Source organism: Ostrinia furnacalis, unplaced genomic scaffold (genome assembly GCF_004193835.3).
Source record: "Ostrinia furnacalis isolate ACB-3 unplaced genomic scaffold, ASM419383v2 OfSCF5405, whole genome shotgun sequence".
In the NCBI taxonomy this organism is placed as follows: domain Eukaryota; kingdom Metazoa; phylum Arthropoda; class Insecta; order Lepidoptera; family Crambidae; genus Ostrinia; species Ostrinia furnacalis.
The window spans coordinates 120,254-147,024 of NW_021135644.1; the positions used below are offsets into that span (position 1 = coordinate 120,254).

At 35.8% G+C, this 26,771-nt stretch overlaps 1 protein-coding gene across 3 annotated transcripts; it reads left to right on the top strand.

Annotated features, from left to right (window-relative positions):
* Positions 1–26,506, top strand: LOC114361102 (high affinity copper uptake protein 1). 3 transcript variants are annotated; one of them, XM_028316032.1, is made up of 5 exons: positions 1–21; positions 20,770–20,852; positions 23,296–23,423; positions 24,304–24,411; positions 25,075–26,506. In XM_028316032.1, exons 2-5 carry the CDS (start codon positions 20,784–20,786, stop codon positions 25,274–25,276), a joined length of 507 nt encoding a protein of 168 aa, XP_028171833.1. In that variant the 5' UTR covers positions 1–21; positions 20,770–20,783; the 3' UTR covers positions 25,277–26,506. The 3 variants fall into 3 exon arrangements, with proteins under 3 accessions (XP_028171833.1, XP_028171831.1, XP_028171832.1); XM_028316030.1 differs by lacking the exon at positions 1–21 and adding an exon at positions 2,275–2,363; XM_028316031.1 differs by lacking the exon at positions 1–21 and adding an exon at positions 4,260–4,444.
* The last annotated feature ends 265 nt before the right edge of the window (positions 26,507–26,771 follow it).

Consider the following 26,771-nt stretch of genomic DNA (forward strand, 5'->3'; position numbering starts at 1 on the left):
TTGAATAGGATGACGTCACAGGTAAGACAAACACTGTCTCTACCTGTTACTTGTACTACTGTACCTCTACCAAACGATTTTTGTTGTGCTAAGTTACCTAAAAATTTATGGCAATTATTGAAACCTTAACGCTAATTAGAATTAAAGATAGAGCAAAGCTACTGAGCTCATCTTTAGAGGTCAAGCAAAAAGACAAGGGTCAACTTATCCAACTATTAGGTCGATTCAAGCCATGAGGGCTTGTGGAATCGATCACCTCCGTTGGCAAGCAGTAAGCAAAAATTAGTACAACAAACTACTCGCTGTCGCTTTTTGTGTGTCCCAAACTACCAACTCCTAAACTTGGCGTCATCTTAAGTCACAGGAAAATAATAAATAAAATAATAAGGAGGAAAATTTACACAATTCACACTATTGATTAGGTTCCTCGTGTAAATAGATAAGCAAGTTTATATTTTTTATTTAATCAGAATGCCAGATAAGCGAACAAAGTCAATGTTGTAGAGCCCGCAATAAATCTTAATCAAGATGCATCGATGCTTTATACGTTATCTGCTTAGAAATATGCAGATTTATTAATATTTACTATTAATTACTATCTGATAAAGGAAGACAAGGGATGCATTGAATCATTAAATTATCATCAGTCAACATCTAATGTGATTATCTTTAATGAGACTCTTATCAGCGAATACATTAAATTTTTTTAGATAACTTAAAACTGTGTACAGCAATACTGAACGCATTTTTTCGTATTTGAAGGACAGAGAACAAATAAACATTTGAGAATTTAAATCTTTTTATCAACGTTTTAATTTAATGTTACATGCGCCCTCTTAACTATCGGGCAGAATAAGTAGAGTTGTCCACTTTGATCACCCGAGTGATCAAATCCAGGTGATCAAAGTGGACCGAAATAGACCAAATAAAATAAGTTACTGCTTACTTGGTAGGTAGAGTTCATTACCGTAACTACAACCCTTCATTGCCCTGTAGTTGTTATCGAAAATTTCACACAAATTGAAAGTCGCTGTCTTACTTCTTCAGCGAGCTTCAGATGGTGTAATACTTGTTTAGGTTACTGAATAATCGATTTGCCTGCCGATTTTTTTGTATGAGACGAGAAAAATTTTGAAATTAGTAAAAAAATATACATAACGCACTGACTATTTAAAGTAAACTTCCTATATTTTTCTAAATATTTGTGCTCAAAAATTGGAAAACAAACATTACATGTTTATTATTAAAGTAAATTACTCGAATAAACGTCGTACATAGAATATTTAAACGTCGTGGCTTGTTTCGTAGTAGCTAGCTATTTTTGCTACGGGTTTTCCGTAGACAAATGATCTAAGCACATTAAATTACAGGCATAATGATCTGAGAAACAGCTGCATGTTCGATAAACAGTGCACGTATTGAAATTCATTTTAAAAGCAACGTGTATGCAAAAATATGCATCGCGTGTAGCCGAAATAATTCCAAGGCCATTGTTTATCCCAGAATTGGCAAAAATACGCACGTAAATACTTTAGTTAATGTAGATTAATTAAAATGTATTTAAGAAACGATGCTTGCTTATGTAAAACAGCAAATCGAACGCACAGCGTTGAATACAGCTCTGTGATTGGTTCGTTTATAAGATAAAAGTATGAAACCTTAAGAATGAGATAAAAGTAGCCTATTAGTTTCTAGTATTGTTTAGATACGTCGCTATCAAATAATAATAATGATGAAAGCTTTTAGCACTTTCTACTTATTTTATCACAATTTAGCTACCAAAATAAAATAATTCCTTATTAAGAAATTCAATGTTTCTTAGTTCCTTCTTACTTATTAGTACTTTCTTAGTTCCATCCATGCTTAATATGCTGCATGGAAACTTTGCTACAAAAGCACGGTAGGCGCGCGCGTTTCAAGTAAGATTGCATTCATGGGGGCGATAGGATCTAGATCTTGATTATTTTAACTTTAATGGCACCACTACAATTACTTACATCGGGATTTTATGGTTTCTATCTTTTAGAGGTACCTATTGTTTATTACGATGTATACGATGCAAGCCTCTGTGAGGAAGCTCTACCTACATCAACCAGGTAGGTGAGCAAGTAGGTATGTACAAATTATGATGGCAAGTCAACAAGACAACTCTAATCCTATCAATATAATCTCCAGACAAATCCCACGATGTTCCGCTGGGATGAAGTCTGAATGTCATTATCATTAATTTATTAATGATACGCTCAATTAGCAATGATTTTGATAATATATAAAAGCAGTCTTAGATAGGAGCCCACTATCGCTATAGCGTTCGACGCGGACACCGCTAGGAACTGTTGTCGGATTTGTGCTTCTAAGACACGGTGAGTCTTTTTTTATTATGATTTGAAAAAGTTTAGACACGGTTTAGTCTTCTTTTTATTTGAATTGAAAAAAGGTATTTCAAATTTATGTGCATCTTCAAAAGAATCTTGATTAGATGTGATCTATAATGGAGCGTGACTTTTTAATAATGTACCCGATATCTAGCTGGAATTATTCTAACTTATTCGAAACTTAAGGTCTCTACCATGTTGTCACGCTACTTTTACTTGAAGGTGCCAATCTCTATAATATACTCGTAGTCGCAAAACGTTATATCCCAGTTAGTTCCATGTATAAGCAGTTTATTTATTGTCTTCGGGAATTACAAAACTAACACATTTCCTGTAAATATTTTTCAGAACTGCATATAACATATAAAATACGATGACGTAGTTACTCAATTCTAAAAAATCCTGAAGTATATGATAATAGAAAGAACCTTAAAGAGGGTGTTTGACCATGCTCTAAGTAAATTGCCCTAACCCATTAGTGTCTTAAACATTCGCGATTTTTTGCATTTGTGTTTAATTAAGTATTTAGACTATTTAGGTAAATAAGCTCTAACATAATTAAGTTTCATTAATAAACCTCTTATAATACAATGGAAATTACATAGCATAAAGAAAGCTAGCAATTGAAGAGTAAAACAATTGTTTTTAAAGTGTGACTTATAATGTCTGCTGTAAAAAACTAAGTTATTGAGACCGTATCCCTTGTGAATTCACTTATATAAATCAACCTGTCCCGTGTTTACTGTACATCACTGTTATTTACTGCAATTTAAACTAATTTCTTAAGACACTTGATGGCATTACCATCGTTGTAATAACTTCTATTGCTCAGTATTCCGGACTTGAGAGATCATTTGGCAGTAGAGTAGGTTGTATAAATGGGAGTTTATTAGGAAATATCTCGCGGAGAGTGATGGGAGGATAACTCCATTGTTTTATGGTGTTGAAAATTAATTGTGTGAACGTATTACATACTTATTATAAAGCAAGCGGGTTATGTCACTTTATTTATTTAAACTTTTGCAACAGTGGCTTCAGTCACTTCAGATACATATTATTGTGATATCTACTAAAGTGGTATTTTCCGGAAAGCTCGTCGATAACTTTTATATATAAATTGATTGATTTATATGACTTCTTTCTTCATTTAATAAAGGACAAAATTCGACAACATCTAATCAACAAAGCATTCACTTATCTTTTATAACTTGATGATTACAGTGTTTATGGCAAAATTGTTAAGTTAGAAAAGGCTTATAATATTGATTGCCTGACAACACAGTAATCATTGCGAATCGAAAATAGTCACAACGATCAAAGTACTTATTTAAAAGTTGTAGGTACTTAAGTACTTGAACATAGGATCATAAATAAACATCATGTTACATCACTTCCGCCTCCAACAATGCATTTGAATTCTGCTTTGGTGGATTAGTAAAGTGTGACACTAATACTAAATAGATCTTTTGCCAATATTGTTCTAATAAATGAATGTATCCCTTATCAAATATTAGAAATAGTTTGATGCATTAATGCTAATTTTTCGTTAATTGCATAGAAAGAAGCCTAACTGGAAATCTAAAATATTATTATAGCGCCTGTTTAAATTGTAATGTAGAGGCAATTTTAGCGTTATTGGCGGCAATACTGAACTTTAGGCATATAAAAGCTCTAAATAAAAAAAGTATTTTTTGATAGAGCTTATTAAGGAACAGGAACTTTTCTACATTTTTATTTCAAATACCTACCTAAATAACACCAAACTAACAAGTATGCATTTACCTACATTGTAACTAGGTATCTAATTAATTTTATTGTGTTAAAAGTAACTACGATAAGTCAAACCGCAATGCCCGCTCGCTGCGTTTGCGCAAGTGTCCGTGATTGCTCCAAGCGCGCCACATCGCCGCCGCTCGCCACACCACGAGCACGTTCGCGCCAATTTCTGACAGCAGCTGTCAAACGATTTATTTTTAATTTACGCGCGTGTCCGCGAGTGTTATTAAAACTTTTTTTTTATCCTGAGAAGGACCTATTATTTGCCAGTGTTACCTGAACTTAAAGTTTTGGTGAGTTTCTTTTTAAAATAAGTAGTAATTAAGCTCTGTTTAACTTATGATGAAGATCGTCCTTGATAAACGTGAGGTTGGTTATTATTTAAAAAAGTGAATGGTACTTATGTTATGTTGTTTGTTTGGTACTATTTTGATATTCAACTCGTTTTAAATCCAGTTTAGTTTAGTTTTGTTTTGATTTAATACAATATTAATCTTATCTTTGTTGACTACCTATTTAAATAAGAGTGTAAGTAATTAGGCATTAGGTAATATGAAATTAGTAACAAGCAACTAATATTAAACTGCCTTAAATATTTATTTTTGGTAGCAGACAGGGTTATGTTGGGGTTAACGTTCGGCTACTTATCATAACTAAATAGAAACTTTAGTTACATCACAGTGATAAAAATGATAACAATCTTACAAAGTTGTCTATCAGTCGACCAAGGAGGCAGTATAGTTAACTATTTATTTATACAAAATTGACACTTCTCTGATAGCAATGATAACTTAGTAAAAGATAGAGGCGAGTAAAAATCATATTTCGGACTAAAAACAGCTGCGGTTAGAGGTTCGAGGGAAAAATATTTTAATGTTAGTGTGATAGGTAGATAAGCACGAGCAGTTACAACCAAAGTGTAATAGTTAATGATATTTATACATTATTACATTATATTTATATTTTTTACGTTCCACGTAGGTAGATACTATATCGTGAAATAAAGAAGTTGGTAACCTATTAATAAAATTCGTAGTTAGTGCCAATACTATTAAAAGTTCACAATGACGATTGTCTGCAACTATTGTTCTGGGTGTAGATTACTTAGATAGTGCAGTAGTATAGTAAAGCAGTGATATAGACGAAGAAGTTTACGAACACAATTATACATATTATACGTCATTTGAAATTATGAACAGATATTTTACTACTCGTACCTACTCATCACACTATCGTTGAACCCTTTAATGCATCAGGAAAATGCATTGACTTGCATAGATACCCATCGGTCTGGAGAGCTGATGCAGCATCTGAAACCAGCACAGCAGGCCCTATTGTGGTCTTGTAACACAAAGCTTAAAATACTTTAATTAATGATATTTATCGACGAATGATATTCAACCCAACACAACACTACTTAATTGTATGACAATACACTAAATTTGCATCGATGCCCTGTGGAATCGAATCATCACTTATTAAATCGACAAGTAATAAACATCGATATTCAGCACTCCGGCGCACGCGACCTCGTGTGTAACACAACGTAACGCGCGCGTCACGTACGCGTTACGTGCCGGTTACGTTCTGTGGGACTTTTTTATGTGTAATTACTTAAAGCTTGTTTGCATACCGCATGCGCAATCTTTTATGAAATTACTTTATTTATGATGCATTTCGATGATTGTTACCGGTGTAGATATAGTAGCAGGTTATGACTTAATTGAGTTCCCTTTTAGTTAATAAATCAGTGTATTTTAATGTTATCCTTGTATTATAAACAAATTAACTAATATTTCAATGAACCACATTCTTTGTGTATTTATCTCAGGGTTATCTCAACTTAAGGACGTCCATCGCTGAACTGCCTCCCTTTATCTACGCCTTTTTTATCATCTTTATCAGGTCAATATCCATTTACAAATAAAATTGATAAAAATGATAGAAAATTTTTATTACGAGTATAGGAACCTGTGATTGGAACCAATCAAGACTTACATTATACATTATTAGTTCTTGTCACACACTGTATTTAACTTCGTAATTACAATATTTTTTAAATCTCAAAAGCAACCACTTCAAATCTTACTAGAAAAGTCGACATCTTATTTAGAAATCGGAAACAAAAAACTATCCATGGTTAATTGTGGCACCGCTACAAATTGCAAATCGGAAATTGTATTGTGTCAAGGACGCATAACTTTTTTAACCAAATACCAACAGTACCTTTGCACTTTACTTGGTACATTTCTACAATACATTAAATTGTGAAGCTTTTACGTCCAGTCCAGCCAGAATGTCGTTGGTTGAAATGATGATGCCGATGGTGCCATTAACGATTAATAAATGATAAATATGGTTGTAATGATTAAACCTTCTGCACTACTCGAGCCAGAGATCAATCACCACCTTTATATTGAATACCAAATTATCAATAACGGCTGAAAGGAAACTTTTAAACCCATTTCCTTCGCACCAAACGAAAGCCCCAGAAATATTAGCAAATCGTCCATGTCCGTGGGTCACGAGATATCCCCTCAAATCTGCGCCCGCGCCGCCAATCGACTTTATTGTTTTAAATTAAACCAAACGACTGCTCGCTACCGCGCGATGACATAGTTTTAGCGAGATACACCAGTTGTTAGAGAAATATTAAGTAAAGTAAAAGTAAAAAATATTTTATTTGCCAACAAGAGGATAACAAAATTTTCTAGCAGCTGCTACACTAAGCTGTCCATAAGTAACACATGTTAACAACATTGATATAATATGTATATGAAAATCGTATACATACCTTTTATGGCTGGCGGGAATAGGATCGCTCTATAAGTAGAGCGAAATGTACTAAATATTGCTGTAAAAAACTCTAACCCTATTAATTACTAAGAAAGTAGTGACCAAAATTACCACTATCAAGTGTGGATAATAACATTATTATTCACATTATACTGTTAAATATTATCCCACTTTACATTGAATGTGGACGCAATACGACGTGATTTGGATAATCTTAGTTAGCATGCCAATGGAAGCGATTGCGTTAAAGGTGTTAACGTATTTATAGACTTATCTATAAACAAACAATTGCGTATGTTATTTAGTGAAAAAATGCTTTTTTATCCTCAAACGCAGTTAAATTTCCATTTTTAATCAGTGCAATACTACGAAGTTATAAGCTTTCTGTAATTTTCAGAATGTAAACGTTGATATTACTATTATTTAATGTATTTATAACAATGTCCTGGCCGTAGCGCGGCGAATTTATTGCGGCGGCGATAAAACTAACTGGCTCGATCATAAAAATACAGTTGCATTGATTCGCGACCAGCTCTTCAGAATTCATAACATGAAAGGTAAATCTATAAATTGTAAAGGCCAATGTAAAACTTACGGCACAAATGTAATTTTCTTTAAATTCGAAGAAAAATAACAGTCTTTTTAAGTTAATTAGGGAACTAAGGTAAATTGTAACTTAATTCAAAATATTATGTAGAGTCTATAACTGAACTGCGAAAAAGACGGGTTTGGAATTCTAAATCATGAAAACTACACCGTTTCTTACAAGAACTGTATCATATAAACATAAATGGGTTACCTACGTGAGTGCGACAAACGTTACATCGAATTTTGTTTCTTCGAAAACCTTTCTGCGAAGTTACTATACTGCGACGCCTTGTTATATCGATGCCTTGTTACTGCGATGTTACGTTACATCGAAAAACTTTACTGCGAACGATTTTACTGCGAAGCCTTCTTTATTTGACTTAGCAGATAGTTGAAAAAATGAAATTACTTACATACATACATAGAATAAAGTGGGCGGTACATAATTATAGATGAAATAAGATTATAAATACATTACATTTTATTTACTTATTACATATATTTAACAGTTACATCTTTGATTAAATAACATAAGAATAGAAACATAAATATAAATAAATTATAAAATACGACTATAAAATCGTTCGCAGTAAAGTTTTTCGATGTAACGTAACATCGCNTTGAAAAAATGAAATTACTTACATACATACATAGAATAAAGTGGGCGGTACATAATTATAGATGAAATAAGATTATAAATACATTACATTTTATTTACTTATTACATATATTTAACAGTTACATCTTTGATTAAATAACATAAGAATAGAAACATAAATATAAATAAATTATAAAATACGACTATAAAATCGTTCGCAGTAAAGTTTTTCGATGTAACGTAACATCGCAGTAACAAGGCATCGATATAACAAGGCGTCGCAGTATAGTAACTTCGCAGAAAGGTTTTCGAAGAAACAAAATTCGATGTAACGTTTGTCGCACTCACGTAGGTAACCCAACATAACATAAATAGGAGCATAGAGTCATGGAACGCTAAAGGGCCATCTAGATCCTTCCAGGACTGGTATAGCAACATTCGTTTGACCCCAGATGCCCCACATGCAGACAATGAAGCCTTCCGGAACTGGTTCTGTAGGAAGCTAGCCTTAGCCTGTAGTTGCAATGTACCGTTTTCCATAAGTACTTCAACTAGTAAAACGCTATATGTACTTTAATTTCGATTATATTTATTATTTTTCGCCTATACGACTACTTATGATTTTTCGTCATCAATATTTTTCAATTTTCAATTCTTATCTAAAGATAAGCTTAATCAAATTAAATATCAGTTCCATAGAAAATTAGGCTAATTAAACGCATTCATAATTTTTTAATACGTAGTTTATTAACTATTTCAGGGGATTTTTTTCTAATCGTAGTTATTTGTACTAAACACTTAGGTAGGTATCCGGTTTAGACAAGCCTAAGGTCTAAGACCAGATAAGAAGCTTGGGTATTTTTAATTATCTTTCAGATATTTATAGGTAAATAGAGATTACAAATTGATATTTATACATATAAGTAATTTACTTGCGTGTTTATATTAATATGCATTTACAGAGGCGCATGCGCTTTTCTTGCAATTTAGTTAAATTAATGAATAAAAGAAGTAGTAACTTTCTCGACCCTTATCTCTGTTAGTTCACACCTACACAGTATATTATCGCGCCCCATTCGTCACAGATACGCCACTTTTATGCAGTAGAAACAAGGCTGCACTCACAGTGATGGAACTTATGATGTTAGGCAGGCACTTAAAAACTTTAAAGCGCTACTGCCTTATTTTCTTATACACCGCACGCCGCTCGAAGCATCTTTACAGCATTGGACATCTTCAAACAAATCCAAACAGATTTGAATCTATTTCTAAGTAGATAAACATTTGTTTTTGTGCGTCATTTCAGAATTAGCTATAGAGCTGTAGGTCTTAATTAGTAACTTAATAATAAACTTAAATATAATATTAACAAGTGGCTTTGTTGCAACACCTGTTGAGACAAATTATCACAAGTTTTGCGTTTTCGACGTGACTTATCAGGTTTATTAAATAGAGCAGCAGCTGTCAGACTGTTTAAATTAATTTAATGAAATGGACTCATTCATCTTCGTTCGTTTCAGCCGAAAGTTGTCCTTTGCTGGAGAAAGGCCTCCCCCAAGGATTTCCACAATTTCATTCATCTTAATTAGGGTAAAATCACGTTAGTTGTCAAAGAACTGGCCAAGAGTTGCACTGGTTGATATTTCACAAGTGTTTCGTAAAGCGGCCTTGCGAATGCGCAGGCGCAGATCAGGCGCTTTCGAGAGACAAGGACCGTTGAGTAGGCAAAGGTTCTAGAGCTACTTTCACTGTACTGATAAGGTCTTTTAGGCCCTTTGTTAAGAAATAAATATTAAATCAATTTTTGATCGAAACAAACAATCTATTGTTTAGGTACACTCTGCTGTAATTGACCTCAGCATTTTGCTAACCAAGATAAGTAATTTTAGGCGTAATTTTGACCTTTGATAACTACAAACAAATAATGTAATTGAGGCAGTTCAGTCCATGATTCGAAACTTTCAAAGTTTACTGGCACGTACATCTTTATGTTCAGCTTCATTTTCCCACTTCTCGTAGTTACTCAAAGCGGGATTGAAAATACGGCAATGAACTTGAAGTAGTTAATATGTTTTGAATAAAATTTTGAGTCAGAAATCAAAAACACTTTCTTTACAAAAGTAAATAATCCACCTGCACGGCACGTAAGAAAACAATACATGTTAACACAAAATTCAGATCACTTAGCAAGTCCGGTGACACCAACTGGTGAACATTTTTGTACATCATTGCTAATATTTTCTATTTAGTGGTGTCGTTTGAATTTGTTATTCAGGCTGCAGCCACATGACTACGAATAGGCCGTATGTAGGACCACTAGTTTTTAGGCAGACACTATTAATTACGTAGTACCTATTATGTTCCTCACGCTCCTGCGCCAATAAAATCATTACCATTACCACGTGGACTTCAATGATATTATTTTATCATAATTCAATATTGCAAAAATTTTAACTATAGCCACTTCATCGCAAAATACTGTTTCAAAACGCGTCACGAGTCGGTGGTCTTTTTTACCCACTGGACAACAAGGTATATCATATCCATATCTCATCAGCAATCTATCTTAAAACATTTATTATTGTTATGTTAATCCATTTTTTCCGTCTCAAATAATGACCATCACAAAACGCGTCTTTTCACAACATCCAAAGTTCTTGGATCGCGATTGGCGACGCCTGGATGTTGACAGTTGAAAGTTTCAGGCGCGCGCGCACCTCATTCGTCACAGCTACGCCACCTGGCGCGATTTGTTTGAACTAAACAATGGCGCAGTTGTTTTGAACTCCTGAAAGTAGGTGCTATTCTAGGAAAAACATACGGATGTAATATTGAAAACAATTTTCGTCCAAATACCTAAATTAATGGATTCCGGGTGAAGCTCGCTTCCACCTTCGGCCTGATCGTCACTTACCATCAGGTGAGAAACAGACCAAGAGCTTCATCGTTGTGGATAAAAAAAAGGAGGCTTGAATTATAAGCAATAAATAAAATGGTAAAATGGCATCCAAATTACCTTATTGTTAAGGAAGTTACAAGAATAAATATCTAATTGATCTAAGTGTCAATTTTATTAATTTCCACAGGAAAACTCCTCGAGCACATGTTACTCGTACCTGTAGATAATAATTAGGTTTGTGAGAGCTAACAATAATCCATAAATCAATGCATTGTCTCACTCGCGGAAAATGAGTTGACAACTCACGACCTTCCATTGTGACATAATTATGGTGATTAGCTTTTACCATGAATACCCCATAGTAGTAATTCCTTAGCTTTTATTTCAGTATGTCAAAACAAAGTAATGTATTTCATTGTCTTTGTATGGAACCAATCGATAGAATGTTTTGCTTGGTATAAATATCATTTTAATGTATTTTATGTAGGTAATTAATTATGCTTTGATGTCGAGGAACGGTAATGAGCTCTACCTGAGTAAAGGTATATACCTATGAAAATATTTTAGAAGAGTCAGTGTTGCATCAAATCGAATGCTTTTAGAAAAGATCGACATCTGAAAATCGAAGAAAAATCTGCGTTTTACCAACATCATGTTCAATCTGAAATATTGTCGCCCGTTGTCAGCTGTTGTCAAAACAACGCCCGCGACGCGTAGTAAACATCCGCCTCGCGACAACGTTGCCGGTGTTGCCGTTAGTTGCCGCTAGTTGCCAAACACCACTGCACCCAAAAAGTTGACCAAACTCGGCTCCGGTGTCCGCTAAACAAAGGATTGCCTTGTTTTCAGTTGTTAAACATGAAGAGGAAGTGTTTGAAACATACAACAAGAAACTTGGAACTGATATTTGGAATGTTTGCATGAAGTGTTATCATAGATTCTTTAAAACCACTCTTTCATCTACCTGAACTAGCACCTAACTCTAATCGCCTGACGTGAGTCAAACATTTATCATCCCAAAGAATTGTTCTTGGAATTTTTCTTGTATTAAAAGTATCGAAGCGACACGTACGTATATTGTCTTTCTAGAGGCTTCCAAGTGGTCGGATAACAACTAAATCGGTGCATCATATTAACTCCCCAGAGCGAAACTGCAGACCCCTGCACGAGGTCAGCGCGTGGGCGCACCCAGAGCGGGCCAATAATAGTGCCTTGACGAGTACCTACTCGTTTAATAAAAATAAAGAAATTATCAACATCGTCATTTCTTTAGACAGATTACTAGCAGTTTGTCGTTAAACAAATGACTAATAACCCTCAGTTAACCCCTCTGTAAAGTGTTGTTACGTTGATTTGTACACGGCTTTATGTGAGGTAGAGTCGGTAATAAACTCCGTCGCTTAACTTAGTATAGTAACTTACATGTCCGATAATACAGAAAATTTGAAGTCACTCACCCCACTAATGTTCATTCAAAGCAATTTAAAACCAGTATTAATAAAATATCTCATCAAATACATTCAAACTAGCTCTTTTTCGATGTGTTTGCCGCACCGCTTTCTCGACAGAATAAATTGTTCGATTCCGCTGTCAGTGGCACCGCACCACGATCAGGATGCGACTGATTACTTGATGCGCTGGCGGGAGATATCCATTGCTGTAATGGATAATCATATGTCATACTCGTACCAGCTATTTCTTGGCTAGTATACCTACTCATACATGTAGAAAACTTACTTTTTAATGGGAGTGAATGTGGTATTCTGCTCATTTTTTTTTACCAAAGCTAATTCTTTCTGCTGTTAGAAGCATCATTGGGGTACATAAATATTGTTTATATTGTTTTGTTTAATGGCTTTTACAAATCTAAAATAAGATTTCAATTTATATCTCGAACAGCTTGCCAAAATCAAAGGGTCAAAATTACGTATGCGCAAAAAAAATTAAAGCATACACCACGTAACGCGCACACGTTACGCGAATCCTTGACACTGCGTGTGCTCACATTATGTAACGCACTGGAGTTACTCGCAGGTGAATATATTACCGAATGCTTTGTACCATTTTGAAGACTATACCAATCTGATTAAAGCATGTAGGTGGAAAGACGACAATGCTGATAGTGATTTGAGATTGACTTTTCTAAGGTGCTGAAAAGCTGCTACCGAATCGTAAAGTCATCTTAGAAACACCAGTTTTTCGACATTGTGCAAAGAGCCTACAAAGTTAGAATACGTACTATCATGTGACCGAAGGAAAATGACGGCTTAGCTTCAATGAAGACAACTCACCACTCACCAGTAAGAAGAAGCACCCGAAAATAACTATCCTCCTTAACATGATAGTAAAGCCGGACATCCTACGAGCCCGACTGGCGTTAACCAGTGTCGCTGCATCACATTATGCAAATGCTGCGGCACTAGTGCAGTGTCAAGGATGCGCGGGCGCCATCCATTCGTGCTACAATGGTATGTCATTGGCCCCGGCTAGCTTGGGTGCCCCTGCACGTCACTTTTGAGACATTAGTTATGACTAAACACAAAGAGTAGAAACGAAGAAGGTAAACACTTACCTTCTATAATTTGTGTACCTATGGGCCAGACATGAGCCAATTTTAAACATTAGTATTCTCCCTGGAACCGAACCCTGAACTGCGTTTATGCAACTACACCACCGGAGTATAGTCTCTTAGACGCTATCTCCTCTAAAAGATAAATGTCCAGCTCTACAATGAAGATGATGAAGGAAATTACTTTAGATATTTACATGCATTCTCCCTGAAACTAAACCCAGAACTTTATGCAACTATGCAACTGTACCACTAAACTACTTGATATCTTTCCAGTGAAGAATATGTTGTACCTTGAAGTTGCTCTACAACTCCGAACTTTACTGCGGCAGAGTTGCGTATTAAACACATGTTGTTAATAAGAGGTCTATCACCCAACTGGTTGGCCTCCTGACATAATGAATTACGAAAGCACGGCCGAACTAACGCGTCTGGGTATTATACAACGAGTGACCTTAAAATTTTGAGCTACGTTCTTGACTTGGTGGTAACAAGTCCCATAGTTTTCAACCCATTAACTGCAATAATTAAAAACTGATAGTAATATTTACTCGAAAGAAATGCACTTAATTAGTGACCAATGGCAGAGTGAGGCGACTTGTGCACCTGAAATTGAATATGGGTTCAATTCGCTAATTTGTAAACAAACAATCCTAAAATTAAACCTTGATTGAATAGCGAACTACTTAATTGTTTTTATTATCGCGTTAATAAGATACCCGTAATTAGGTGTTCACACGCACGCCATCTTTTATGACGCTGCATTGTTGTAATTGATAGATAAAGCAGGGAAACGTTTATTTATTGTATGTAAAAAATGTAGGAAATGTGCTGATAACAAACCGCAACCAATCGAATTTGTTTTGATACGTTATCGTAAGTAGCTTGGAGGTCTGTCACATAAATAGGTCATTTTTGGTCTTGACAATCACAATAAAATAAGTTATTGATGTATATGATAAATAAAGTATGTGATATGTTGGTGCACCTAATAAATAAATAAAAAATAATAATGAAGATAGGAACCCACCTGCTCGATAGACCTTCGACCTCCAGAAGGTAGACCAGAAATAATGCGGGGGTACAGGATTTCGAAATCCTGTTGGCTCCCCCAGGGGGGCCAAGCAGGGGGACAACAGGACTGCACTAAGGCGGGAGATGCTTGCTATGTGGCGTTTATTTGGTAACGTCCAGCACTAGAATATAACTTTGGCTGATTTATTGAAAGAATTAAGATTTATTTCGGCAACTTCTCCTATAACCTACTTAACGTTTCTGACTGCAGCTTTTCCTACATTAATTTCGGTCTGTTATAGATTCTTACGATCATTATTTATTACACAAAGGTATTAAAATATAAGCTAATAAAATTCATGAATTAAAAAATAAGTCCGATTTTTTTATTGAAATTCCGAAATCTCACCTCGGACGTAAACTACCTACTCGTAAACAAACAAAGCAAAATAACGTAAACATCTAACCGAGAGCGTTACTGAACTAATTTAAAACTCTATTATCAGCTTCATATGGTCGAATATTGGTAATAGTAACGTTAGTGTCGGGTTAGTTGCGCGGGCGCAGATCTGCTCAAGGTGAGCAGCGTTGCCGCAACTATGCAGCAAAAATGTTGTTAAATGGTTAAAAGCATTTTTTTACTGAAACAGCAAAATCAGTGGTGAGAACTAATCTAAACGTGGAGAGAAATTAAATAATGTGCTGCTAAAGAAAATACGATGGATGAAAAAGAAAATATGTTCAAGTCAAATTGTTATTGGGTAATACACCCATTCATAGTTAATAAGACGAAAGTAAGTGTTTCTAAAAAGAAACACTAACTTTACAAAAATCTTAAAATAATCTTTATATTGCGGAACATTTAAAAATTTCTTGTTTGGAAAATCTTCTCAATGTAAAATAACATCATTCAGTATTCAAATTCATAGATGCAAGACTACCGAATGGTTGTTTCAATTGTATCGTCCTCTCTTCAAAGACCGCCACTTCAAATAGATTATGATTCTCGCACTAAGCTCCGATACAGTCCGCCAGAGGTGCATGCCCTCATTACCGACTCAATTAATTGATAAACTAGTCATTCGCGATTGCGGCAACAGTGCCTTTCAGAAGTAAAGATAATTTTTATCTAGACTTATTGTAAAGTCTTGCAGGTCATTGCAATGTTGAGAAATCCTACCAGTTACGGGATCATGCTTAAAAAAATAATTTTAATTTTAAAAACTAAAATTTTTGGGCGAAGCTTTTATGGCAACTAGATTACAACCTATACATATGTACATGTATGTATAATAAGAATAACAACGTAGTAACATCTATATCTATACTTAGGTATAATAAATCTGTAGAGAGGTCAATTCTGTACATGAAATATATTTTCAAAATAACTATTAGGGGGTGATTAGTGATCGATACTGATGCCAAAAATGCAATCAGTAAAATTTTTGTCTGTCTGTCTGTCTGTATGTTCCTTATAGAAACAAAAACTACTCAACGGATTTTAACGAAACTTGGTACAATTATTCTTCATACTCCTGGGCAGGTTATAATACTTAGGAATTCCCACTGGAACGGGCATTAGCGGGAAAATCCTTTTGTATGAAAAATCTAAACCGCTTAAGTTAGACGCTTGAAATTTGGCAAGCAGGTCCCTTAGTAAACTTAAAGCTTGGTTACAACAGGATATTGCGAAATTCCAACGGGAACGGGAGTTAGCGGGAAAAAACATTTGTATGAAAAAATCTAAACCGCGTAAGATAGATGAAGGGGGTAAAACGGGATCCACGCGTACGAAGTCGCGGGCGGCCGCTAGTAAATATATAAATCTAAGTAACATCTAACACCAGCAAGATTCATAACCACAGCTGGGGATGTAGTAATGCTTACAAACCACCAGATCAAACAGCAATTAATTAATCACTCATTAAAAGTCACAAGCTTTTTTTCTCTTTGCTCGTTCTCCAATTTACAACCTTGTTAGAGTCATAAAAACAAGCATCTCGACGCGAAAGTCTTTTAAAATCCTCGGATATTGGTCGTTATAAAGTCTGAACCCGTTTAAAATATACTGGGTTTTCCCATCTGTGGAATACCTAGATGTAAAAGGGTAATGCGGTCCGGTTCCTGGGCCCATCCCCAGAAACTGGTTTCCAGCTGACGCTACATTTACAACATGTAGACGGTTCCTTTATGACTCTACATTTCCATTTCAATGCTAATGATCGGGGCAAAATTTTACAAAAGATCCAAAATTATGTTCGTAACGCAATGTTTAACCCTAGTATGTTATCTGAGCAATTTCATTTCATTTTTTATACACCTGTTTAAAACCAAGAATTTTGCAACATACATTTGTAGACGTAAGTTGTCTATATTGCCAAAATACAAATCATAGCTACGTAATTTCTTGATCATACACCAGAATAGGCGATTATGTAGTTTAATTACATATTCTCAGTGTTCTCTCAAGTAACAACTTCTCAACCACAACAATGATTAATACAGTAGTCTCGCTTAACTACAAGTTTCAACCCTAATTCCAAAGTCTACCGTAATTAATTTTAAAAAGTTTCATTAGTAAGTTACCTTCATAAAATACAAAAAATGGGTATAGGTATATCTCATTCGACTAGTTTTTTATGGCTACTGCACTAGCAATCTTTGAACCATAAATATTAGTTTTTACACGTATTTCTAACCCATTGCAGTGAGCCCACTGAATTATCTCTCATTTTCCCATTAAATACATCGGAGCGGTGAACCGTAGACACGTAGCCTGATTTCAAACAAATGTACATAAATGTAATCTTTTTCTATAATTCTGTATTCGTAGTTTTTATTGCGCATACATTATGATCTCACGCGGTTTAAATTTTCCCCGTATCTATTACGATGATAGTTGACAACTCGCTTACACACTTCCTAAACACAAAGTCGTTCTTATAAAACACAATAAACACGTATTAGCTTGTTTATTTTACTATAGTTAAGAATATTTAGATAATGGTTTGGTAGCTGATTAGTAGTCTTGCTTCGTTGACTGATTTGTTACTAAGATGTCGTAAGTTTTTCGTAAAAGGGACTTTACCTCATAGACCTTCATTTTAATTCCAAGTTGCATTAACCGCGCGCTGCAACGTCATGTTGTACAGAGTAGCATTTTTCCTTGCACGAGCAGATTGAAATAATTTATCATTACATTTGAATCTTCTGTCAGACCAAGAGAATAAGGCTGAGTTGCACCACCTAACTTTGACTGTAACTATAACGATAACCGGTGCTTTTTGTATGGAGTTTGATAGATTTTTGACGTTTGTCAAAGTTAAAGTAAAATGGTGCAACCCAGCCTAAGTGTTGTTCCTGGAAACACTTGCCAGAGGAATATGGTGAGAGACATGAGGCAGAGTTGTGCAATTCGCTTTCTCTATTACGTAACGCCTGTATTGATGTAGCATCTGAGCGGCAAACGCTAAGTCTAGATAACTGTAGTGCTTAGACAAGTTCTAGTTCCTAATGCTGGCTTAAGTTTGAATGAGGCACATTTCACTGCATTAAGAACTTGAATACTTACTACTAAGGTTGGGTGCACTACTCTTGCTAAAGGTGTAAAATTTCGGCAGGCATCGAATGTTGCATAAAATGGTTGTATCCTGCGCCGCGAAGAGCATTTTCAATAAAGATTTTACAATATAAAATTGGGCATAGGTACCTAAACAAACAAATGACAGCACTTGTCGGCCCATTACCACTCGTGAGTCATTTCGCAACGTACACAATCAGCAAACTACCACAATTTACCTGTTAAATACGGGTTTATCGCATGTCATTCGGTATTTATGATCTAAGTCCGTAACTCATCTATGCTATGCTATAGCGCTCTAGCGATGCGTTACAATGCATATGTAGTGGCTGCACGCTTATTTCTGTTTTAAAAAGAAAAAACAATGTTTGTTTCTTACATCGGGAAAATACTGTTGCGCATCTATGTTGCAGACTGAGCGTAGGTGACCCCATTAAAAAAGAATAGTTATGCTGCGCGGAGTAGTATCCGAGAGAACGTAGCTCGTGCTCTGTCTCTAGGAGCTTCAGCAAGCAATAAATGAATAGATAGTATTCAAAAATATAATAAGAAAAAAAGAAAATACACTCCTACGACTACAATCGTAAATAATGGCACGGATAATTTCGTAAAATTGTAATGGTTTACCTTATTTACGGCTTTAGAAAGTAATTGATTCTTACCAGTTTGCCACACGTTAGGAATTACCTACTTATCACTAATTTTCCTCATTTCACATTTCGTCAGCCGCTGTTTTAATTATGCGTAACGCTGTATAATCGCTTTAAAACTCGCACGACATCTAGAGTATTACATACAGCCGAATTGTGAACCTCCTTTGTTTGAAGTCGGTTAATAACTAAAAAGTTTAACAAAAAATACTAGGTATCTATACCTACGGTAATAAGGCTAGAAAAATACAGTACAGTGTCATCATTATTACGCATAAAAAAGAAAAACATGTATAATAATTTAATGGTTTGTCATATTATTATGTATTTATAATGTAGCATGGTGTGGCTCAGTCAAGTCATTACTGACGCATATGGTGTGTCGGTGACTTTTCATTCATTGTCCGTGAAATCGTCAAACTGTTTTATTTAAGAGACATCTTTTGTCTAGACTGAAAAAGCGCCAATTCGCTACACTTGAGCCACGCAATTATGCCGGCATTTTTCTCGTGGTTTGAGGATTTTATTCTCGGATTACGCAGGGAATCGTTTTCTGTAACCGCCTCAGCTAACACCCAGAAAGACTGAATTTCGTGAAAATATCAAGAGATTTTCTTTGTCTACGAGTATAAGAAAGATTTAGACACTCACAAGTATTGAAACAGCAATGCAAACCAAATGTTCAGCGAATTAGTGAATTCGCATTTCTTTGAATAGCTATTCAGTTTTCCTCTTACAAAAAAAAACTATAGCAAATTGTAACTTACTTAACTCTCTCTAGAGTTTACAGTTGAATTCTTTACAATCGGGTTAATGACTGTATACTTAATGGCAGAATTTTTCAATAATAACAAATGCTTTGTGTTATGAGTTATGAGGGACACTCAATAGGCGTAAAATTTTTCGAATAATAACTAAATTCACCAACTAGGCAGCATGACTTTTGCAGTACTCCTAATTTTCTACACATAGGCATGAAGACAAATTTTATTTATAGATGGGGGCTTAGGTTCTTATGGTATTTGATCTCATCCACAGAAAATTTGCAAAATGAGGACTAGCCCGCTCCAAATCCATCGTAATAAAAATAATCCTGCATGGAAATCGTTGTTCATCACTATGTTATTATAAGTTTCATCTATTTCTATAATAGCCGCATAACTTATAAAGAAAATTCTTGTAAAATGAGTAAACGCAATTTCAACACAAACCACAGGAATCGGAATAACAACTAAATGTTATCGCTCGCGAGGACACTTGTATCAACAGTTTTATTGTACTTCATTGACGGTATAATAGGTTCAGTTAAGCAAACGAAAAGTAGGCAAATTATTAACAACTCTAGGACTAATAAATTGAAGTAGACAGACATACAACCTAGTCGAGTTAACTGCGCACCTAGCTGCCGTGACGTCACATCGACGCTCTGGTTCAGACGGGCGAACGCGGGGAGGTGTGCGGGTGAGTGCGAAGGAGAGTCGCATACCAGCGAGGGGCGCAGTCAGCTCGACCGAAAATGTCCCTATATTGATAACACAGTTTATTTATTTCCCTTTTTTCTTCAACGTTCAAGTGGTCCGTGCGAATTCTGTTAAGGTTATTTTTTAACTCGGTGTCTACATGGCAAGTGTTGATATTATTTAAGTATGCCTCTTGAGTTAGTCGACGTTTTATAATGATGTTATCGAATAACAGCGGGATTGCTGTTGTTTTTGTGTAAAGTTTCTTTTTGTCGGTTGACAAATGACCATCTTGTCTAAAGCCTGGTCCGTGAGCACGTAGAATTTTGTCCAATGACCCCAAGCTACCCATCCTTATCGCTCGCGTGTAATTATGTTGCTGTCGCGCTCGCACACTCACCAGGCTTAACGCCGTATTACTTGTCTGTGTTACTTGTATTAAACAGATTATTTGTTGGTTTCAGACACATCAGCAGAGATGGAACACCACGACATGCACCACGACTGCGACGGCGACGGCGGCCACGGACACTCGCACGCCATGGTGGTTAGTACTTACACTATGTACCTACCTACTTCTTCGTGTCTGGATTGTAGCAACTGTCATATATCACCCAACCTGACCCACGTGCCCCGACTTAAGCGAACCTAAATGGCATGGCACTATTTGAAAGTAAAAATCTCCATATAGTTGACGATAGCACGTGCTGTTGTATTAGACAGCTCGATTCGTGCCTCCAAAGCACTGAATCATATTTTTTGGACAATCAGGATAATTCAACCAAATAGGTTCTACGACTTTAAAAGCAGATGCAGAAGTCACAACGCCTGAAAGATTTTGCCACGTATTTATTACATGCATACCTAATTAATAATGCATAGCTACACTTTTCTTATCCAATGGCTACTAATCGTTTATCCCATGTATCTATAATATTGCTTAAAAAGTACTGTCATTAATTAAATTGTTCAATGAAGAAAAACCACAAGACGCGCGCGACCGAAGGTCAGCGACTGATAGCAACTATGTTGTAATCGCTATCAGCCGATGGAAACCGCACTCGACATTGGCTCCACTTTCCCACTGATAGCGACGGAAGCCGCAGCGGGAATCAAACTTAGTTGCAGTGGTTGGGTTTTTCTATTTTTCTTTCTTTTTTTATTTTATAAAGTTACTTGTAACCACTGCACCGTGACGCAATAAACTTATGTTGCAAGTCTGTTTGTTTTGCTGCCTTTATTTAGCCTTGGTTCACTGAACAAATAAGTAAATTACCTACTTAACCTGTATTTAATTAGTTTCCAGCCAGAACAATATTGTATTCAGTCTAAAATGTTGATTTGCGTCTAGGTGATTTTCATCCATATTATAACAAATGTAAAGTTGGATATAATATCTGTTTAATGATTTATGCATTCTGTACGTAATTTTAGTAGGTGATAGGCTGATAGACCTCACAACATGTTAACGTCTCTATAAGGGCACAGGCACATTCAGTTATCCAGCTGTGTAGAACGCGCGGAAACGTATCGATGCTAACGTCAGTACCTCTAGCACGAAAAACTTTCGACTTTGAATCGCTTGCGTATTCGAATCGCCATCAAAAGATTTAGTATGAAAACATAAACAGCGCCCTTGTGAATGTGACGTAAAGTGAACTTAGTACATATGCGAAATGATAACACGAAACTAATTTTGACAATCGAGATCGTCACAATAACGTTGAATTCGAAGGCTATCTAGCTAGGCTATAAGTATCCAATTTTGTCGAAGACGCGAACGATTCGAAGACGAAAAATGTTCGTGCTAGAGGTACTGGTTACAACACTTTCTTGTGCTTAGTATTCGGGAGCCGCGACACTGTCACACTTCGCTGACCGGCGCTTCCTGCTATATGTTTTTGGCGGCGCCGGCGCAGCATAGCCGCGTGTACCAGGTTTCGGGAGCGTGGGAACACTATGGAATACTTATTTAGTAAAAAAACAACTAATGTTCAGCAGCAGTTAAAACAAAAACGAATGTCTCAAGTAAAAAAAATATTCTTCTTTGAAAAAATATTCTTTTATGAGCAAGATAAGTACTATAATTATGTATTACTAGCGGCTGCCCGCGACATCGTACTCATGGATCCCGTTTTACCCCCTTAGGGGTGGAGTTTCGTAAAATCCTTTCTTAGCGGATGCCTACGTCATAACATCTACCTGCATGCCAAATTTCAGCCCGATCCGTCCAGTAGTTTGGGCTGTGCGTTGATAGATCATAGATCACTATGTCAGTCAGTCAGTCAGTAGTCACCTTTGAGTTATATTGTATATTTAGATGATGTATGTACACTCGGCAGGTAATTGACACAATTCGAAGTTCATCAAATCATTCAGAGATCAATGCCGAATCCACTTAAAGATAAAAATAGCTCTAAACCAGCTGGTACTAAGGTAAAAATATTATGATACCTACTACTTATTGATAAGATAAGTGAGATGAGATAATGAAGTCTGCTCTGCTTTAACCTATCTGTTCAATCTTGATCTTTGTAAAGAACACTATTGCCATGGTAAATTATTTCCATATTTTTATTCATTATTAGATCAATAAGTTCTAGTCTCTTCTTGATCTATCGGATGACAGTCGACGACACACACCTCACAATGGTGATTATAGATTTGATCGCAATAAAAGTTGAAATTAACTTCCAAAAAGCATCTGCTAACTCAATCATATGCTTAACCGAAAAGACTGATTCAACTATGCTCAATACAAATTCTGTTTCCCTTTGAACCTAACCATTCCCGATAATGGCATGAACACATCAGCATGTTCAAAGGTGACTGAGTTTCTTCCGCCACTTCTTCTCAGCACCAGCCCATAATATGTTGTCCTGAAGTGGTGGTAGGGCAAGCTATATTTGGGACGTGTACCTACAGTATAAGTGCCCTGAGAACGGCCTATGTGCTAAATAAACTATTTCATTTCATTTCATCTGTTCCAGTTCCACGCCGGCGTGAACCAGGAGATCCTGTTCAACGGATGGGTGACCACCAACGCGTTGGAGCTGTTCGGCTCGGCCGTCGCCATCTTCCTCGCCGGCGTCCTCTACGAAGGACTCAAGTACTACAGGTAGCATCAACTTTTATACGATGGTAGTAGGGCAAGAACATGGCAATAAGTTGTGACTGAGTTTGTTCCGGCGTTTCTTCTCAGCACTTGCCATATGTTTGTCTCGAAGCGCTGGTAGGGCCCAAAAGATAAGGAGACGTATAAAGTGCCCCATAAGGGCTACCTTTTCTTTTTTTATTATTTTCTATTGACGTTCATAAGTGCCACTTGTGGTCTAAACTGAATAAATATTTTTTGATTTTGATTTTTATTTTTGGATCATGTAAAGGCTCCTTGAGTCCCGCAAATTAACACATTTATGATATCGATATCACATCATGTAGTTCTTACGAAATTGCACCTGACCACATATTTCAGTTTGTATATCTGATATCGGATATTTTCGAACCCTGGCTAAAAATTAAAATTAGATTTTCTCAAATAAAGGTAAAAGCTCTGACGCCTAAAATTTAAAGGATTGGATCCCGGATTTGGCTCCTAGATGTGGTCTGAAAAGTTGGCCGTCATTGTTAGTCAAAGTTTTTATTCCGTGCTTGCTTAGGCTCTTTCCAGGGCACATATACACGTCCTAAGTATAAGTAATAAGTAGCCTGCCCGCTACCACTTAGGCCCAAAAAAACGCAACTGCAACGAAACTGCAACTGCTAGTTAGTTACTTTTGAGTTGCATCTAAGTTTCTGCCATAGCGTCCGTTGAGAGACCACAGATGACGCGACCAGTTTGAAACTTTCAGTTTCAGTTTCATTCATCAGAATCATCACAAAGTTGCAGTTTCGTTGCAGTTGCGTTTCACCGTCTGTTCTGGGCCTTAGGGACAAAATGCGCTGGTGTTTTTCTTTCTAGTGCATAATTTTGATCTTCTGAGTTTTATTGTTTGCAGAGAGGCGTTGTACGTGAGCTCGACGACAGTGACCGGGGACTCCCAGGTCAACATCGCGAAGAACGAGTGCGGCACCAACACCAACTGCAGAGGACCTACCGTTGTCAAGTAAATATATTTTGTATAGCTTTTGCCCGCGGCTTCACCCGCGTGAAATTTATTTTGTCACAGATCGTCATAAATTATAGCTAGCCCATATGTTATTCTGGGTTATAAACAATAATACTGTAAAGTTTCAAAGTAAAAATGAAGATCGTTTCGTCTCTACACTAAAACATTTAATTTGCAAAATATCTTGCCGACGCTTCAGGCTGTCCATCTTGTATTTACGGTTAAAACAGGATAATAAATTGCGTATAGCGACTGAACTAAGCATCCAAATCCAGTTATGTATGTAAATTGATTCACCATGCGATCTTTTCCAAATTAATATCGTCTGATATACACTGTTATTAGTAAAACACTAGCAACCTGCGGGATTGCTGGTGTTTTGACCCTGTATAACGACATAACGAGCAAGTCACTATTGCTTGAAAAAGATAGTTTTTGATGTCTTTGCCAATCTAGGTTTAATTTGTTTTAATTACTTAGTAAAAGAGGAAAGATTTGATTGTTTGTATGAATCTGACTAACGAAACTACTGATCTGAATTGAAAAATCTTTCACCATTAGTGGCTTTACTCTGATGAACATAGGTAGTTGCGAAGTTCGCCGAGTCGGCTAGTAAGAAATAAATTAACCTTTTTTCTTATTCGTTCCGTTTCGTTTCAGGTACACGATGCTATCGGGCGGCCACTTCATACAAACAGGTTTCCACATAGTGCAGTCGACGTTCTCATACATCCTCATGTTGATATTCATGACGTATAACGTGTGGCTATGCATGGCTCTGGTGCTGGGCATGGGGCTCGGCTACTTCTTCTTCGGCTGGCGGAAGAGCTCCGTCGTCGACTCCAACGAACACTGCCAATGATCCACGGACTCGCCACCGAGGGTTTTAAAAGCCAGGACGTATAGATCAACATCTTTTCCCTGTTTTGAATGATCTTGAAGACAATTTTTCGAAAATATGAGGCAAAAGCCTCATATTTTCAAACGCCAAAAGGCTTGAAACCCTTATCATGAACATTTGTACAACACTACATCAATATTGAATTGAAATTAAGTACCTATCAATGAGTATTTACGAGGTATGTAGCTAGTAAGTTTAAACTGACTCCCTTACTAATAATAATTTCCATGGGCATTGAACACTGAGAAGACATTTCCTTACAAAATGCCATTTTGAAAGTGCTCAAAGCTCATGTAACTCTATCAGTAAGGGGAAATGCAATCAGTTTACATAGTGCTGTAACCTTTTTATTTCAAGTACCTAAATTAGTAGATAATAAGTACTATAGTACCTATAGTCTTGCCATTCCATTTATTATGACCTATTTTATGAGTTAAATTGTTAAAAGATTTTCTTATTCTAAAACCTTTTGAATTGTTTAACTCAATCATCAAATTTGTTCGACTACACTTTGTAGCAGAGGCAATATACTATTTGCACTTCCATTTCTTCACTGAATAAACATAAAGTTTAGGTACCTACTTTTAAATACCGTGGTTTAAGTCCTTATTGTCGTCGTCACTACCTTTATAAATATTAAAACTTATTCATTAAAAATACCTAATTTAAATTCATTAATTACCATTATTTATTGACATTAATATTATCTACTGTCTGAGAAAAATAAATTTGGATTTTCTACCCAGTAATTCCTGTGCCATTTCTAATCAAAAAAGATAAACATGTCTCTTCTTTTATGTCAAAAACATTATACCTACAATAAGGGGCAGTAATTAGCCCCTTATTGCTTTAAAGTAAGAAAATATCATCCAAACTAGAATTGCTTTTTATCCAGATTTGTACCGAAAGTTAGGAAACTGGAAATATAGCTCAAGCCAATCAATTTCACTGTACTAGCAAAATTTATCATGACCAGCTATGAGTCCACGGGCTAATTACTGCATGTATTATTATAAGTATTAATGACAATATTGACAATTATTTTATATTCTTTATCTTTAATGTAGGTACAATATGCGATAAGTTTCCATTATTTCGTGGACCTGTTTGCACCTTATTGTAAGTTCAAAATTAAATTGAAGAATTTGGAAAAATGTGATAATTACATTATGTATGTAGATTATAAGTTTATGTAAATAAGATTTAACTATGAGAAATACATTCCTGTTATTCAAATAAAGATATTCAATATAATTACATGGTATTTTTCTTATTAATAAAAGTGTTCCGCACTATATTTTTACTTACTTGGCTAAGTTGCACCATCTTACTTTAACTTTAACAGACGTCCAAAATCTGTCAAACTCCATTCAAAAACCACCGGTGATGGTTATAGTTACGGTAAAAGTAAGTTGGTGCAACTCAATGTGGTAACAAAAGGTAGGTACTTACTTGA

Bases quoted from the DNA above. Each gene is read 5' to 3' on its own strand.
- LOC114361102 (XM_028316032.1), top strand. From the start codon at position 20,784: ATGGAACACCACGACATGCACCACGACTGCGACGGCGACGGCGGCCAC. The intron at 20,853-23,295 runs GTTAGTACTTAC...CATCTGTTCCAG, and splicing joins GACACTCGCACGCCATGGTG to TTCCACGCCGGCGTGAACCA. The intron at 24,412-25,074 runs GTAAATATATTT...GTTTCGTTTCAG, and splicing joins AGAGGACCTACCGTTGTCAA to GTACACGATGCTATCGGGCG.